General features: G+C 60.1%; 1 protein-coding gene across 4 annotated transcripts; it reads right to left on the bottom strand.

The window, feature by feature from the left end:
• Window positions 1-438: 438 nt before the first annotated feature.
• Window positions 439-14,358, bottom strand: TPM2 (tropomyosin 2). Of its 4 annotated transcripts, none has more exons than XM_080638769.1 (9): window positions 14,141-14,358; window positions 12,871-12,996; window positions 6,382-6,515; window positions 5,263-5,380; window positions 5,089-5,159; window positions 4,795-4,870; window positions 4,089-4,151; window positions 3,727-3,796; window positions 439-740 (listed from the first exon to the last, which is right to left on the bottom strand). In XM_080638769.1, the coding sequence occupies exons 1-9, from the start codon at window positions 14,252-14,254 to the stop codon at window positions 658-660; spliced, it is 855 nt and encodes a 284-aa protein (XP_080494895.1). In that variant the 5' UTR covers window positions 14,255-14,358; the 3' UTR covers window positions 439-657. The 4 variants fall into 4 exon arrangements, with proteins under 4 accessions (XP_080494895.1, XP_080494896.1, XP_080494897.1 ...); XM_080638771.1 differs by lacking the exon at window positions 439-740 and adding an exon at window positions 751-3,425; XM_080638770.1 differs by lacking the exons at window positions 12,871-12,996; window positions 14,141-14,358 and adding an exon at window positions 8,776-8,949.
• Window positions 14,359-15,019: the final 661 nt, after the last annotated feature.

The raw sequence follows: 15,019 nt of genomic DNA, 5'->3' as shown, positions 1-15,019 counted from the left end.
TGCATGGTCACACGCTTGCGTGTGTCCTTAGATGGTGTCTGAGGATGAACATGAACCACGAAGCAGACTCCATGGAGAGGTCAAAGACCACGTGTTTTCCCCAGGTGCCAGGCAGGTAACATGCTGGCTGTGGAAGGGAACATGCCAGTGACATACGTCAATCACTGCGTGCTTGAAATGGATGGTGAATTTGACTGAGCTTTAGACGTGGAGGTTTCCTGTGCATCCCAAGGAAGTGATGGAGACAAGCGAATGCAGCCGAAACCCGCTGTGTCATCACTCCTAGCCCTCCATAGCTGCAGAGGATACCTTTATGCCAGCCATATCCTCCCTAGACTCAAGTCCCTGCAGAGCCTCCTTGCACAAAGTGGGTAGGGAGACCCCCACCATGTCTCCCACTGCTTCTGCCTGACCACAAGGACTAAACGTGCCCATTACTCTTGTCAAACTGCTTTTATTTGGACATGAAAACAGGACAGAGCCAGTCAGGCTGTGCACAGACAAGATGCCCCCAAGCTGTGTAAGGCTGCAGGGCTTCCCTTCTCAATGGATGTGAGGATTTGGCCAAGACGCAGTACAGCTGATGACATCCTGAGCGTGCCAGTAGGGTGCACGTGTGGGGTAGGGAGGAGGGATAGGAAGGATCCCCAAGGCAAATCAGAGGTTGTTCAGCTCCAACAAGGTCTGGTCCAGGACCTGGTGGATGCCCACGTTCTCCTCTTTGGCACTGGCCAGACTCTCTGTGAATACAAGGGACACCCAGCCACACACACAGACACAAACCCAAGTGTACCCAGGGGCAGACAGACCCACGCACACCACACCAGGCGCAGACACACGCACACAGATGGACGTGTCAGTACAGCGACAGCCTCCAGCCGAGCGGGGTGTCCCTGCGGAGCAGAGCCCACATGAACAGCCCCGTCATCGGCAGGGATGAGCTCCAGGACCTGCCAGAGTGGCCAGGCCAGCCAGGCTGGTCACTGAAGGTGGTCCCCACTCTCCAGCATCTCCATCCTCCCATGGTGCCCTCTTGCCCATGGCTGGGTCCTTTGCAGCGCAGGTGCTGTTGGTGGGCACCATTCCTTGACCACTCACCAGCACATCCTGCCCCAGGGCATCACCACGAGGCAGGCTGTGGGCATGTGCACAAACCCTTGGCCAGCAAAAGAGGAGAGCCAGTGCCTGCTGCATGACCCGGGAGTGGTCTGTGAAGGAGGGAGACAGCAGCCTGGGCAGGCAGAAGGACAGCAGAGAGAGAAGGAGCAGAGATAACAAGGCAGACGAGGCTTGGTGTTCTCTTCCAAATGGCATCCTCCTTCCCTCTAGAGACATGGACGGGACGAAAGCTCTGCCCACCCAGCCCCATCTCCCAGCACTCCCTGCTGGGCTCTTTCCTGTGCCCTGCCCCAGGTTTGGGGCACCAGGCACTGTGGGTTCCAGCTCCTATCCCAGCATCCTGCAGGGACCCTACTCTGAAGGCACCCTCCCTGCACAGTTTAGAGTGACCAGAGTGAGGAGGAAGAGGCTGGCTGCTGACTCCAGGGACAAGGGGAGGAAGGCAGTGATACAAACCACCGCATCCCTCCTCAGCAGGGCCAGGCTGGGACACAGCCATCACCACGTGGGCATCCCAAGACATCACAAAAACCCTCATTGCTCTCCCAAGGAAAAACAATCAGCTCCAGAAGGGTTCCCTGTCCCCCCCTCCCCAAGCAGGGCAGTTACCCCCACGGGGATAAGACAAGGCTGTACACCCTGCCTAGCCCTAGGAAGTGGGTAGGGGCTCCTAACCCTGAACCAGCCTGGCCAAAACGGGGCAGGGGTGCTGGGACAGGGAGCTCTGTGCAGCTCAGTTGTTAAGTTCAGTAAGGATGACCCGCAGCTCGTTAGTGAGAACTCGGTTTTTCTCAGCCTCCCGCTGGGAACGCTCTATAGAGAAAACAGAGACATCGGCGCAGCAGAGGAAAGAGAAAGAGAAAGGCGAGTTAGTGAAAAGAGACAGCATTCCCCAAAGCCCTTGCTGGAAATCCCACAGCAGGGGTGAGCTGGACTGGCAGGAACAGGCAGCCAGACCCGGGACAGGGCTGTAGCTCCATCAGTTTGGGAACTGGGTTCTGGGCAGGATGCTGAGGAAGGAGGAGGAGGAGAACCACGGACCCATTTAGGGATCGCTGAGGAAGGTGATGCAGGAGAGGTGCCAGGGCTGACATCGCTGCTTGGAGGCAATGTCTGGGAGTGGGGACAGTGAATGGACAGAACCAGGTCTAACCCTGCTATTTCAGGCCTAAAATGTCATGGAGAAGGTGGCACGAGATGAGGAAAGCTGCGTATGAGAGCCGTGGGGTGGTGGGGATGCCATGGCTGCGACCACCTCCTACCACTCCGCTGCTAGCACCCGCGTGAGACAGGCAGATGAGGGACAGAGCGGAATGAAGAAATCAAAGGAGAATCCAAGGAAAGAAAACGCTTTATTAAGACCAACTCAGTAACCCACAGGGATAGAACATAAAAGAAAAGTCATGAGATGCAAACTAAAGAGCGATGTGCAAAGGACAGAAAGGGAGGAGCAGGGGGTTTGTGTGCTGCCTGCCTGCCTGCATGGGACAAGGCTGCCTGTATAGCCAGACCCAACCGTCTATCCCCAGGGACTGAGCTTTGGCAGTGGAGGTGCTCCTTTCCCTCTGCAGGTCCTCCTCACCCTGGGCCCAGCGAGCAGCACCAGGGAGCTTTGATGGGGGAGATGTGGGGGGCAGGAGGCCCAGAATTGCAGGGTCCCTGGTGCCTCTGCTGCACGGGAGCCAAGGAGGGAGCTGCTGGAGTGGAGGGCTCCTGGGCACAACCCAGTTCATCACTGGGCTATGCAACCACATGGGCACTGTCCATCCAGTGCGTGGGGGTCTCAAGGGCTGCTCCCCTGCCCTGCCAAACACCCCAAAGCACCTACATCTTGTCACAGAATCACAGAATCAGCTAGGTTGGAAAAGACCTTTAAGATCATCAAGTCCAACCACTGCCGCAGGACTACCAAGACTAAACAGTTATCACTGAGGGCCTCATCTACACGGGTTTTGAACACTTCCAGGGATGGTGATTCCACCACTTTGCTGGGCAGCCTGTTCCAATGCCTGAGCGCCCTTTCAATGAATAAATCTGTCTCCCCACTAAGGGGTATTGCAGGAACACGCTGACCCAAAGGAGCCGATGGACAGGCACGGGCTAGGAAGGACAGAGGAGGACAGAGCAGGCAGGGAGAGCAGTGGGACGGCCAGGCAGGCAAGTGGCTGAGCTGGGGAAGGGGAAGGTGGGCAGGGGGCTGCAGTGCTGGTGCCCAGTGTGGGCTCAGAGGGAGGTCATGTCATTAAGTGCATTGTCCAGCTCCTCGCTGATGGCTTTGTACTTCATCTTCTGCGCATACACTTCGTCTGCAGGCGGGGGGCAGGCGGGGGGCAGATGGTGGAGCAGAGTGGGGGGCAGGTGGTGGAGAGAGAAAGAGTGGCTGTGAATGGGGGGCCAAGGAGCATGCAGGCATAGGTGGAGTGGATGCAGCTCTATTCCCCATCAAAGGCAGAGCCCAGACCCCAGAAGCTCTGCGCTCCCACCACGGTATCCAGCCTCACCCCTTACGGGACCCTTGCCCATCCCCTCACCCCAGCCCCACCAGAGGCACATCCTGACCAGTGCTCCCCAAAAAAGAGGGACTCAGGGCTGGTGGGGACATTTTACCTTCTAGATCATCAATGGTTTTCTCCAGCTTCGCCACAGACCTCTCTGCAAACTCGGCACGGGTCTCAGCCTGCAGAACACAGTGGGGAGAGGGTAAGCTAGGAGGTACCATGGGGATGGTACAGGCTGCACCATACCCTAAATATGCCCCATCTGCACCTCAGGTACCCTCCTCCATGAGCCTTCTCCTAGGAAAGGCAAGGGACAAGGGCCCCATGGACCCACACACACTAAATCAGAGCAGGCTGATGGGGAAGCATCCCCGACCCAGGCACCTGCATGCAACCCACACAGGATGGCACGTTCATGCCTGCACCAATACGGTGCCAGCCCTTGTCCTGGGTTCAGCTGTAACACCTTACCTCCTTCAGCTTTTCCCCTAGATACTTGATTTCCTCCTCGTACTTGTCCTCCTTGGAGGAATACTGCAGAGACAGAGAGAGGCACCCGTGAGCCCCATGGGGATGCCCCTGCCCATCCTTCACCCCAAGCAGGAGACCCCATCACCCCCAGACCCCACACACTCTGCCCTGCCCCAGCAGCCCCCACCAGGTCCTACCTTGTCAGCCTGGGCCTCCAGGGACTTCAAGTTGTTGGTGACAATTTTCAGCTCCTCCTCTAGGTCACCACATTTACTACATCCCAAGCAGGGGCCACCAGGAGGGGGAGAGGGATGGGGAGGCAGGAGAGAAGAAGGGAGCAGAAAGAGCGGGTGCGGGGAAGGAGGGAAAGAAAAGAGAGAAAACAAGTTGAGAGAGGAGAAAACTCAGCACAGGCGGAGGAGTAGCAGAGCTGCTGCGAGCAAGAGCTGCTGGGGCGCATCCCTTCATCCGTTCCTCGTGCCTCCTTGCACAGACACCCTGAGCATCACTGCTGGCCCCACCAAGGAGAGCAGGGATGGAGGGATGGAGGAGTGTGCCCAGGCTGTGCCCACTGGAGAGGAAGGCAAGGGGAGGTCGGTGGTGGAGGCAGCGGTGCAAAGAGGACAGAGGTGGCTCGCATGGTTTGAGGGACAGAGACAGAGAGAGGGGGCCTGCTGCACATCGCCCCGCGCCCCTGCACCAGTACCTCTTCCTCTGAGGCTATGAGGGATTTGAGAGTCTGGTCCATGGTCCGCAGCTCTTCTTCCAACTGTCTCACGCGGCTGGGGTGGAAGAGGGGCACCCAGCAGAGAACAGGGTCAAGGATGTGCTGCCACCACATCAGCATCCCTCTGCCCCCAGCCTGCGAGCCCAGGAACCACCCTTGCCACTCCAGAGAGGGATATCCCCATCCCAACAGAGACACCCCTATAGCTGCCAGGGATCTGGGGCAAGAGCTGTATGGGACCCCCTTGCATTGCCCACCTGGAGCCCTGCTCACCTCTCTGCCACCTCTGCCCTCTCCTCTGAACGCTCCAGCTCTCCCTCAAGGACGACCAGCTTGCGGGCAACCTGTCAATGGAGCAAGAGGCATGCATTGGTTCCATATTTGCTGGGGACACAGGGCAGCAAGGAGGCGCACCAGGGGTCAGGACCGGGGGAAGGGGACACGCACCTCCTCGTATTTGCGGTCAGCCTCCTCAGCTATGTGTTTTGCCTCCTTCAGCTGCATTTCCTGGAGCTCCATCTTCTCCTCATCTTTCATGGCCCTGTTTTCGATGACCTTCATGCCTCTGTGGAAAGCCCAAGCCAGAAGATGTTATTGCTGTGGGTTACTGCTGCTCCTTCTGCCTGCCCACTGCATTCGAACTCCATCCTCCAGCTTCAGAGACACGGGACATCACACATGGGATAACCCTACCACACAGTTGGGTCACACCAGTGGTGCCCCAAGGATGCTCTTGCACACAATAACAGCAGTGGAGCTGCCCCCAGGGCCATGTTCCAGAGTGACGAGATGCGGCTATGGTGCCTCTCAACCAGGCAGGTCCTGAACCCACCATTTGTGGGGGGAAATGTGTGCAGCCTAGGATGAGCCAGCCACAACCTTTAGGTAATGCTGGAACACATCCTGTGCCAAAGAGCCTTTTCTCATTCGTGGGTGATGCTCACAAGCAGAGTGGTCACCAAACCCCCATGAACGCTCACGGCAGGGATTCCTGCAGACCCCTATCCCCTCACTCGGATCCTGTTGCTCAAACTGGTCTTTGCCAACGGAGGGAAGAGCTCACGTAACTGTCAGGAATGCCGTGGCATGTCCGGGCACTCCCACTCAACCTGAGTGCCCTTGCCTGCATGGCTCCTGCCTGGGAAACCTGCCATGAGGATGGGGCAACAGACTTTACAGCAGTGGTTTTATGAACAAGGCTGGTTCACTCTCGTAGTTCCTGGGCACAGATGTCCCTTCCTGGGCTGCTGTTCAGCACTTGAGCATAGGAGGCTGCTCTGAGCCAGAAAACAAGCTCCAAGCACCCCCTGGCTTTGGTTACAACCTGATAATTAATGAAATTGTCCGGGATTTTGCGGGTGCCTTGAAATTTCAAAGCCTTTTAAAGAATGCTCCTATCTGGGGAACTTCATTGCACTGCGGCTTTGCCCTATCCCTTTGGGATCTGCAACAAAACCAGCTCAAACCCCATGAGGTCACTTCAGAAGGACCCCACAGTGAAACCAAGAGGGCTGCCTGTAATCAGTGATGATTAGCTGCCACCCCGACTGTCCCTTCTGATCACACCTCTCGCTCTCATCAGCCGCCTTCTCAGCCTCCTCCAGCTTCTGCAGGGCGGTGGCCAGGCGCTCCTGGGCTCGGTCCAGCTCCTCCTCCACCAGCTGGATACGGCGGTTCAGAGAAGCCACTTCAGCCTCGGCCTGGGGAGCAGAAACCCCTTGGTCAACCCATTGTCTCATAGATATGTATATGAAAATATATATATATGCACATATATATACACAGACCACATATATACGTATTTCAAGAAGCGTTTTCAGTGTTTACATCCACATTTGCTAACCGTAACATCCCTGACACTGTGCAACAAGCCAGTGCTCACCGGAATGGGATGCCCAAACACACATCCATCCCCTTGCTTTTCCATAAGGAAAACAGGGTTTTCTCTATCCCTAGAGCCCTTTTTGACTCTGGCTCCTCCCAGCCATGCAACCCCATCCTGGCACGTGCAGCCCCTCCACTGTGTCCTCACACCTCCGGCTCCCGCCCTGGAGAGGGACGAGCCGCATTGGATGGGGTAGGGTGGCCTGTAACAGCCGTGCCGTAACGGGGATGGTATTTGGGGTTTGCAGAGCAGTGAGTAAAGGAGGAGGAATGCCCCGTGCGGCTCCGCTCCCGAAAAGGAGATGGGAGCTGCTTGTGGATTTCCTGTTTACGGAGACAGCAGAGTGAGCCGGGAGCGTCCCCTGCGGGAACCCCCAGCCCTGCAACGCAGGGTAGCCTCAAGCCAAGCGCAGCCCCCCCAGCTCATGTATGGAAGGGCACTAGGGACAACGCAACCAGTCACCCGCAGCAGGCTGATGCCCAGCCAAGCTGTGACTGCTGGGACCCAATGGACCAGGGCCCCCTGCTTTCCCAGGCTCCCTGTGCGCAGGGCTGGGAGCTGGGGCCAGCCGGGAGCTGTGGCCCTGGCCCCCCGCCAGCCCCTTGATGCCTGGCCTCGTGCTCTTTCCATTTGGGAAAGGCCTCCTGCTCCATCGCCACCAATGGGAAAAGCTGCCTCAGCAGCTCCTGGCCCTGCTCCCCACTGGGGGGGCTGCGGGAAGTGAACCCCAGGGGTGTAAAGGGATGGGTGGTGATGAGACCTCAGCGCGGGAGCAGCCCTGTGCGCCAAGGCACGGTCAGATATGCGCCGGCACAGGGCATAATGTCTCCTGCTTATTCACGGGCTGGAGCAGGCCCGGTTGGCTGCAGTGCCTGGCCCCCTGCGGCCTCATGCTCCAGCACTGGGAATGCCCCAGGGGACACTGGCCAAGTGCAGGACCATGAGAGAAGCAAGAGGCTGTTGCCCTGTGCGGCACCATAGAACACCCGTGGTCCCCTGTGGTGAGTCAGCAGGGTAGGGACAGGCACAGCCAGCACTCGGAGTGGGGAGAGGATGGCACAACAGCCACCTCCACCTCGTGAACACCGTTTATCCTGGCTCACCATGAGCTCGTTCCTATCCCGATCAGCCAAACAGCAAGCTGGGGCTGGTCTGCGCAGGGTGATGCTGGGCCTGCGGCATCTGCATCACCTCACTGGGAGCCTTTTTCCCAGGGAATCACCCCCAAAGTGGGTCAGAGCTGCCCGGATGGACACTTGGGAACATGAGCGCTCTGACAGCTCCTAGTGACCGGGGAACCTGATCTGTGGCTGCAGGAAAGGGCCATTTCCTCCACACACAGCCCGAGTGACAACAACCAGGGTACCGCACCCAGCTCTGTCGCTCCTGATATGATGAGAATGTTGAAAGAGTGGGCACAGGGAAAAGAAAAGAAAGAAAATGGAAAAACCCAGCCTCAACAACAAAAAAACCCAAGCCAGGAACAAGCTGCAGCTTGGAAACGCCGTCCCATTGCCACAGTGGAAATATTGGCCTCCTGTGGCAGTGGGAAGGGATGGCTTTTCCCCATGAAGGGACACGCAGGGGAGCTGAAGGCTCTGAGACCGCTGCCACCCAGACCACAGAACCCGCAGGAAGCCCGACAAGAGCCTGGGTATGGGATCTGTAGCTGTGCACGCCGCGGGAGGGGAGCCTTTCCCAGGATCTGCCCGACCCCAACCAGAGCCACGGCAGAGCCGCGGCAGAGCCGACTGCTCCCCTGAGCCCCGCCAGCCAGGGCAGCCCTGAGGAGCCCCGAGCATCCCCTTCAAGACCCACGGAGGAAGCAGCTCAGGAGGCAGCCCGGCGCTGTCCAAACTCCCCTGCCCCAGGGTGCAGCGACCAGCGGCTTCCCGGGCACCTCCCGGCGCTCCGCAGCGGGGGCACCACCCCGGGTACCAGGACGGGTTGAAGGGGTTAAGGGGTGGCCGTGCCCGCGGGGATGGATGCGTGCGGCGGGCCCGGTGCCGCTGGGGCATCCCGGGTGGGAGCAGCCCCGCCGTCCCCCCGCCGCCTGCTCCCCGGGCGGCCCTTACCCGCTCCCGGGCCTGCCGCTCGGCATCGGCCTCCCGCTGCAGGTGCTCGGCGCGCTCCTCCGCCTCATCGGCCACCTGCTGCAGGCTCTGGATCTTCTTCTTGACGGCGTCGATGGAGCTGATGCCGGCCATGGCGGGGGGCTGCCGGCGGGGAGGCCGCGCCGACCAGCCCTTTGTGGGATCCGCCCGGCTCGGGCAGGAAGCGCTCAGGCAGCGGCCGCTCCCGCCGCCCGCCCTGCCTCCATCCCTTCCTGCTCCTCCTCCTCCTCCTGCTGTTGCTGCTGCCACCGGCCGGCCCGAGCAGCGCACGCAGACCCCCGCGGGCAGCATGCACGGTGCCACATCGGGAGGGATGCACAGCCCCCCAACAGGCTTAAATAGGACTTAGGGTGTCCACATGGGAAAGGACGCATCACCCCCAGGCAGGTCCCTATCCGAACAAGGCATGATGTGAGGTGGGCTCTGGGCAGGGCACGATGTCCCCCATCCTGAGCAGCGGCATGGTGCCCCCCTCCCCTGCAGATGCACCATCTCCGTTGGTACGGCACATGGTCCCCCCAGGCAGGGCACATACTGCCTCCCCCGATGTGGGACACAGCGATCCCCCTGGCAGGGCACAGACTGTTCCCCCCCCCCGGTATGGGTCAGAGCCCTCTTTCTTCCATGGCAGGGCACATAGTCCCCTCCCTGGGCATGGAGCATGGTGGCCCCCGGCAGGGGTGTGCAGTCCCACTGAAATCCTTCAGAGCGATGCAGAGGAGCCCAGGGAGTCTATTTCTCTGGGAAAGAAGGAAGCCCAGGGAATCTGGGAATGCCACAGCCTGGCCCTTGTGAGCCCCCATCGGCACAGGACAGTGTACCCATGGGTGCTCCCAAGTGCTGCCCCCACACCTTCTGCTGCAGAGCTGGGGGACGTCACAGACTTCTTCCCCTAGGGGCCATAATAGGTAATAGGGGTAAATGGGGGAGAGCTGGCTCCTGGGCATACTCCCAAGGTACCTGGGCCAGAGCCGTGTGGGGCACAGCCACGTCCCCAGTGGTTATCCTGATGCTCCTCCAAGTGAGGTCCTAGGTGAGCCCCACAGAAACCCATGGGGCCCATGGAGCTCCCTGCACCCTCCAGCTGCCCTCGGGGCTCTGCCCTATGGGGGAGGCAAGTCCCCCAGCTCCTGGCTCTGCATCCTGGCCGGAGCACATGCCTTGATCCATCAGGAGAAGCCGGTGCTGGTAACACTCAATCCTTCCTTAAGGAGTATTGACAGCTCCTGGGCAGCCCCAGCTGCACTTCGTACCTGCATCTACAGACATCAATTCCCCATCTGACCCCTCTGGCTTCCCTTGGCTTCAGGGCCAAGGGTCCGGGGGGGACCTGGCCACATCACCCTGCAGCCCCACATCACCCTGCCAAGAGGCGGTGCTGTGGGTCCCATGGGAGTACATGGCCTTAGCCTTGGCCTCCATCCCAGCCTATCCTGCCCCACTCCCAGTCCAATGCCTGGGTGCCAAGAGTGCTGCCAAGCCAGCACAGGGTCAAAGAATTGGGGGTCCTTGGCAGCAGTGGGGCAGGGGTGTGCTGGCTGCAAGCAGGTTGGGAAGCAGGTTGGGGGGCTGCTCCCCTATTCCCAAGGCAGCCAGGCTGGGTGCCTCCTGCTCTGGCCCCACCCAGGGATGCAGTCATTTCCCAGCAGAGCCCCGTTCCCTCCCACTGGCTCGGGGAATCGCCAAATAAGAGCAAAGTCGCGGCCTGGGAGAGCAACCGGGGCGGGAACTTGGGTGAAGCTTTTCGGGATCATGGCCTGGGAAGAGGCAGTGGAGTTTCCTTGGGTCCTGCTGGGCTGGAGGGGATGGGCCATTGGATGCGGATGCAGGGGGCTGGAAGGAGCTGCCCTGGCCCTGCACCGTGCCCTGCAGCTCCTGCCTGCATCCTGCCCGAGGCACCACGGGCTGTCCCAGCTGGGCACAAGAGGTGCTGGGGCCATGGGGATGCCAGCACCATGATGCTGCCGACCAGGGGACAGGCTCTCTCCTGCCTGTGCCACCATCTGACCCCTCTGTGAGTGCGCTGAGGGGTCGAGAGGCGTCCCCAGGGCTATGTGCACTGCCATCCAGAGCCAGGGGCAGGGCAGCGCGGAGCAGGGCGAGATGGATTCTTTTTAGGCATTTGACAGTGTTCAAGGCTGGGCTGGATGGAACTCTGAGCGGCTTGTTCTAGTGGAAGGTGTCCTTGCCCGCAGCACGGGGTTGGAACTGGATGAGCTTTGAAGGTCCCTTCCAACACAAACAATTCTGGGATTCTATGAGCTTTTGACTTTTTTGCTGGGAGCAGGATCCTCCCTGGATCACTGTGATGGGCCCCAATCTGACCATGGGATGGGGACTACCTGTGCCCACAGGCATGCGCTGTCCCGGCAGCCAGGGAGAGCATAGGGGTCCCCGGGGAGGTGTGCTTGGGGTCCACCCTGGGCTTCCTCCACCAGAGCCAGGAGCTGGCCGTGCCTTGCCGCAGGAGGTGACACCAGCCCTTAGCACTGTCAGCACATTCAGGTCCCTGGCGCAGGGACCTGGGGACTCCCAGAACCCTGCAGATGGGGCAGCATGTGCTCTGGCACGGACCCGGGGTGGCTGTGCGGTGATGGGGTCCCAGCCTGCCCTTCACTGCGTGTCCCCCTCCAGCCTTTCCCTGCAGGGGCCGGTGTCCCACATCCACCCACTGTATCTGCTGGGATGGGATTCCCCATGCTGAAGCTGTCAGACTTGCCGAGCTGCTGTGGATCGAGAGTGAGACAAGCCACCCTGCATGTCCAGGATGGCATTGCACAGCACTGCCAGCAGCAAACCCTCTGCACCCCATGGCTGACGTCTGCCCAGTGCCCAGTGCCCTTTCCTCTGAGCATCACACTGGGGATGTCAGATCCGTGCTCAGCCAGACCCCAATACAGCATTTGTCCTGTCCTACACCAGCACAGATCCAGTCGGACCAGTGTAAACCCCACTACGCATAGCAGCCACCCTGCCCAGCTTGACATGCCTGCCTCATGCCAGGACCAATGGGCCCTTCAGAGGATATTCGGTGTTTTAACTACTTAGTTTAGTATCTAATTAAACTGGGGCAGGTCCATAGGGTCAGGAAAACAAGGCTGGGGAGCTCCACCAATGCTCTCAGAGGCTTGCCCCCCCCCCCCGAGACTTGTGTTGCCAGTGCTCGTCCTTGTCTGTTCACCCCTGTCCTTGGCATCCACCTCAGAGATTTGACGCATCTCCCCCATTTAGCTCCATTAAACCAGCTGGGATTGGATTTTTTGTTCTCAATCCTAAAAAGCCTGGCTGTGCCCTGCTGGCCGTCCTCCAGCCGGCTCCCCTTTAGCTTCTCCTCCTGTTTCTAGGGTTGGTTTTCATCAAAGAAGGACTGGGTATCAAAAGGAGGATATATTTATAGGGTGTCAAATACCCTGTGTGGCACCTCAGGTCGTTATACCCCGTTTCTGAGCTGCACACAGCTGTTCCACCCTTCATCTTGGCCGAGCACAAGCCAATTTCAACACCTTCCTAACATCTCCCTAGCGGGATCCATTTCCCAGGAGAAATATCAGTCATAGCACTAAATAAAACTCTTCCTGGCCTTGCCCTTCCCAGGGTACAAGGTGGCACATTGGACCCCAAAAGGACTGAGTCCCCACACACACCCCCTGAGCATCCTTTCTTGCAGCCCTCAGCAGCAGGCCATGGGCAAAAGCGTTTTCCACTTCTCTACTCTTTTTCACTTTCCTGCCACAGTTTAGCAAGTGCCACGGAGATTTCCCTGTGGAGCTGAGTGCTTGGGAATCAGTGACGCAGCTCAGGACACTCATCCCCATTAGCTCTGGGGAGCTAGGCAGGACCAGAGACCCCAGCATTGCCCACTGCAGCTGGCCTGGCCCCACAGCCCAAGCTGGATCCATCGGTCCCTGCATCTCAGCCTGGTTCAGTGTCAGCATCGCAGGAATGGGATCCTGACAGTCTTCCTCATGGACACTTTCCATATAAGGCCCCCCTCTTCCTTCACCCCCCCGAGGTCCAGTGCCCATGCACGGCAGAGTTGCCGGCGCGTATACATACATCTGTAGCTTTCTTCTCCGCCTGCTCCAGCTTCTCCTGGGCCTCCTTGACAGCCTCGGAGTACTTCTCCACCTCATCCTCTGTGCCCTTCAGCTTCTTCTGCAGGCCCTGCTGCTCCTCCTCCAGCTGGGGAAGGGACAGAGCTGGGGGTCAGGGGCTGTGGGGATGCCCACCAGCCTGGGGAGGAACAGCCACCCTCCTCCTGGGGACACAGCGGGAGCATGACACTGCCCCTCTGTCAACTGGGGTCCACACGTCCTCGAGGGGGTCCTTGATCCCCATCCGAGCCCCCAACACCCCTGAGACCAGTGCAGTTTAGGGAGTGGTGGGCCCCCCCCGTGTAGGGCACTTGAGAGGTCCTGATCTGGGGGCACAGGTCAGGGAGGTGAGCAGCAAGAAGGTCCCTATCTCTATATGGTTGGAGTGGACCGTGATATCCCCAAAGGTCTCCCTGGCAAAGGGATAGGGAGGTGGTACTGGGTGTGTGTGGAGGGACCAAAGTGAACAGTCAGGGGCAGCAGTGTGGAGCACTGGTACCTGGGGACAGGCACGCAGCAGGGTGAAGGTCCTCGGGGACGGGGACCCAGTGGCTTGAAAGTCTCAAGGGCTGGCCATTCCTAGAGCTGGGATCCACCCAGCAGGGCAAGGTCCTCAGGGCACGACACCCCTAGGACGGAGGTCCCCAGGCTGGATACTCAGAGTGAGGAGGTCCCCGGGACTGGGCACACCTAGGACAGGGTCCTCAAGTGGGACACACAGCATCTGGAGGTGCCCAGGGTTGGAAACCCCTAGGGTGGAGGGTCCTCAGGCTGAACCAACCTCTGGAAGAGGATCCTCAGGGCTGGACACCCCTAGGGGAAGGGTCTCCAAGCTGGATATCCAGCAGGATGGGGTCCCCAGGCTGGACACCCGGCAGGAAGGGGTCCCCAGTGCTTGGACACCTGGCAGGACAGGGTCCCCAGGACTGGAAACTCAATGGAACGGGCTCCCCACTGCTGGACACCCAGCAGGACAGGGTCCTCAGGCTGGACACCCAGTGGGGCAGTGTCCAAAGGGCTGGACACCCAACGGGATAGGGTCCTCAGGCTGGACACCAAATGGGACAGGGTCCCCAGTGCTGGACACCCAGTGGGGCAGCGTCCGAAGGGCTGGACACCCAACAGGACAGGGTCCACAGGGCTGGACACCTAGCAGGACAGAGTCCCCGAGGCTCAAGTCTCTGTAGGCTGTGGTCGCCGGGCAGTGCCGGGGGGGTCTGTGGGACACCCACCTGCTTGCAGCGGTCCTCCGCCTGCTTCTTGTCTGCCTCCGCCTGCTCGGCACGGTCGATGGCGTTCTCCTTGTCCAGTTTCAGCATCTGCATCTTCTTCTTGATGGCCTCCATGGTGGCGGCGAGGCGGCGGCGGGGCGCGGGGCGGCGAAGGGAGCAGCACCGAGGGCGGCGGTGGGAGTACCGGGGACGGCGGGAGCACCGGCACTGCGCCCCCCGGCCCGCCGCGCCGCCTAAGAGCTGGGGAGGGGCCGCGCCGGGGCCGCCCCGGCGCCTCCCCCGCCGCCCGCCAGCACCTTTTAGGGACAGGCTTGCACCGGCCGCCGCACCGAGCGGAACGGGGGGGGCGGCAGCCCCGGGCACCGGCACTCGGGGGCACCGGGAGGGGAACACCGGGGGCACTGCACCAGGGGTACCTCAGTGGCTCTGTACTAGGGACATCCCGGTGGCGCTGTGCTTGAAACACCGCAAGGTATTGCATTAGGGGTACCCCAGTGACTCTGTATTAGGGACACCCCGGTGGCACTGTGCTAGAGACACCGCAGGGTATTGCATTAGGGGTACCCCAGTGGCACTGTGTTGGGGACACCCTGGTGGCACTGTGCCAGAGGGATCCTGGGGTACTGAACTAAGGGTATCTTGGGGGCAGTGGGAGAAGGACACCCTCGGGCACTGTGAGTCGGTCACCCTGGGACACTGCAGTAGGGGTACCCCAGTGGCACTTGGGGACACCCCGGTGGCACTGTGTTAAAGACACCGCAAGGTATTGCACGAGGGGTACCCCAGTGGCGCTGTGTTGGGGACACCCCGGTGGCACTGTGTTAGGGACACCCCAGGGTATTGCACTAGGGGTGCCTCAGTGATGCTGTGCTAGAGACA

Source organism: Psittacula echo, assembly GCF_963264785.1.
Source record: "Psittacula echo genome assembly, chromosome: Z".
Taxonomy (NCBI): Eukaryota; Metazoa; Chordata; class Aves; order Psittaciformes; family Psittacidae; genus Psittacula; species Psittacula echo.
Note: the sequence above shows the minus strand (reverse complement) of the source record. Positions and strands in the feature narration are given on the sequence as shown.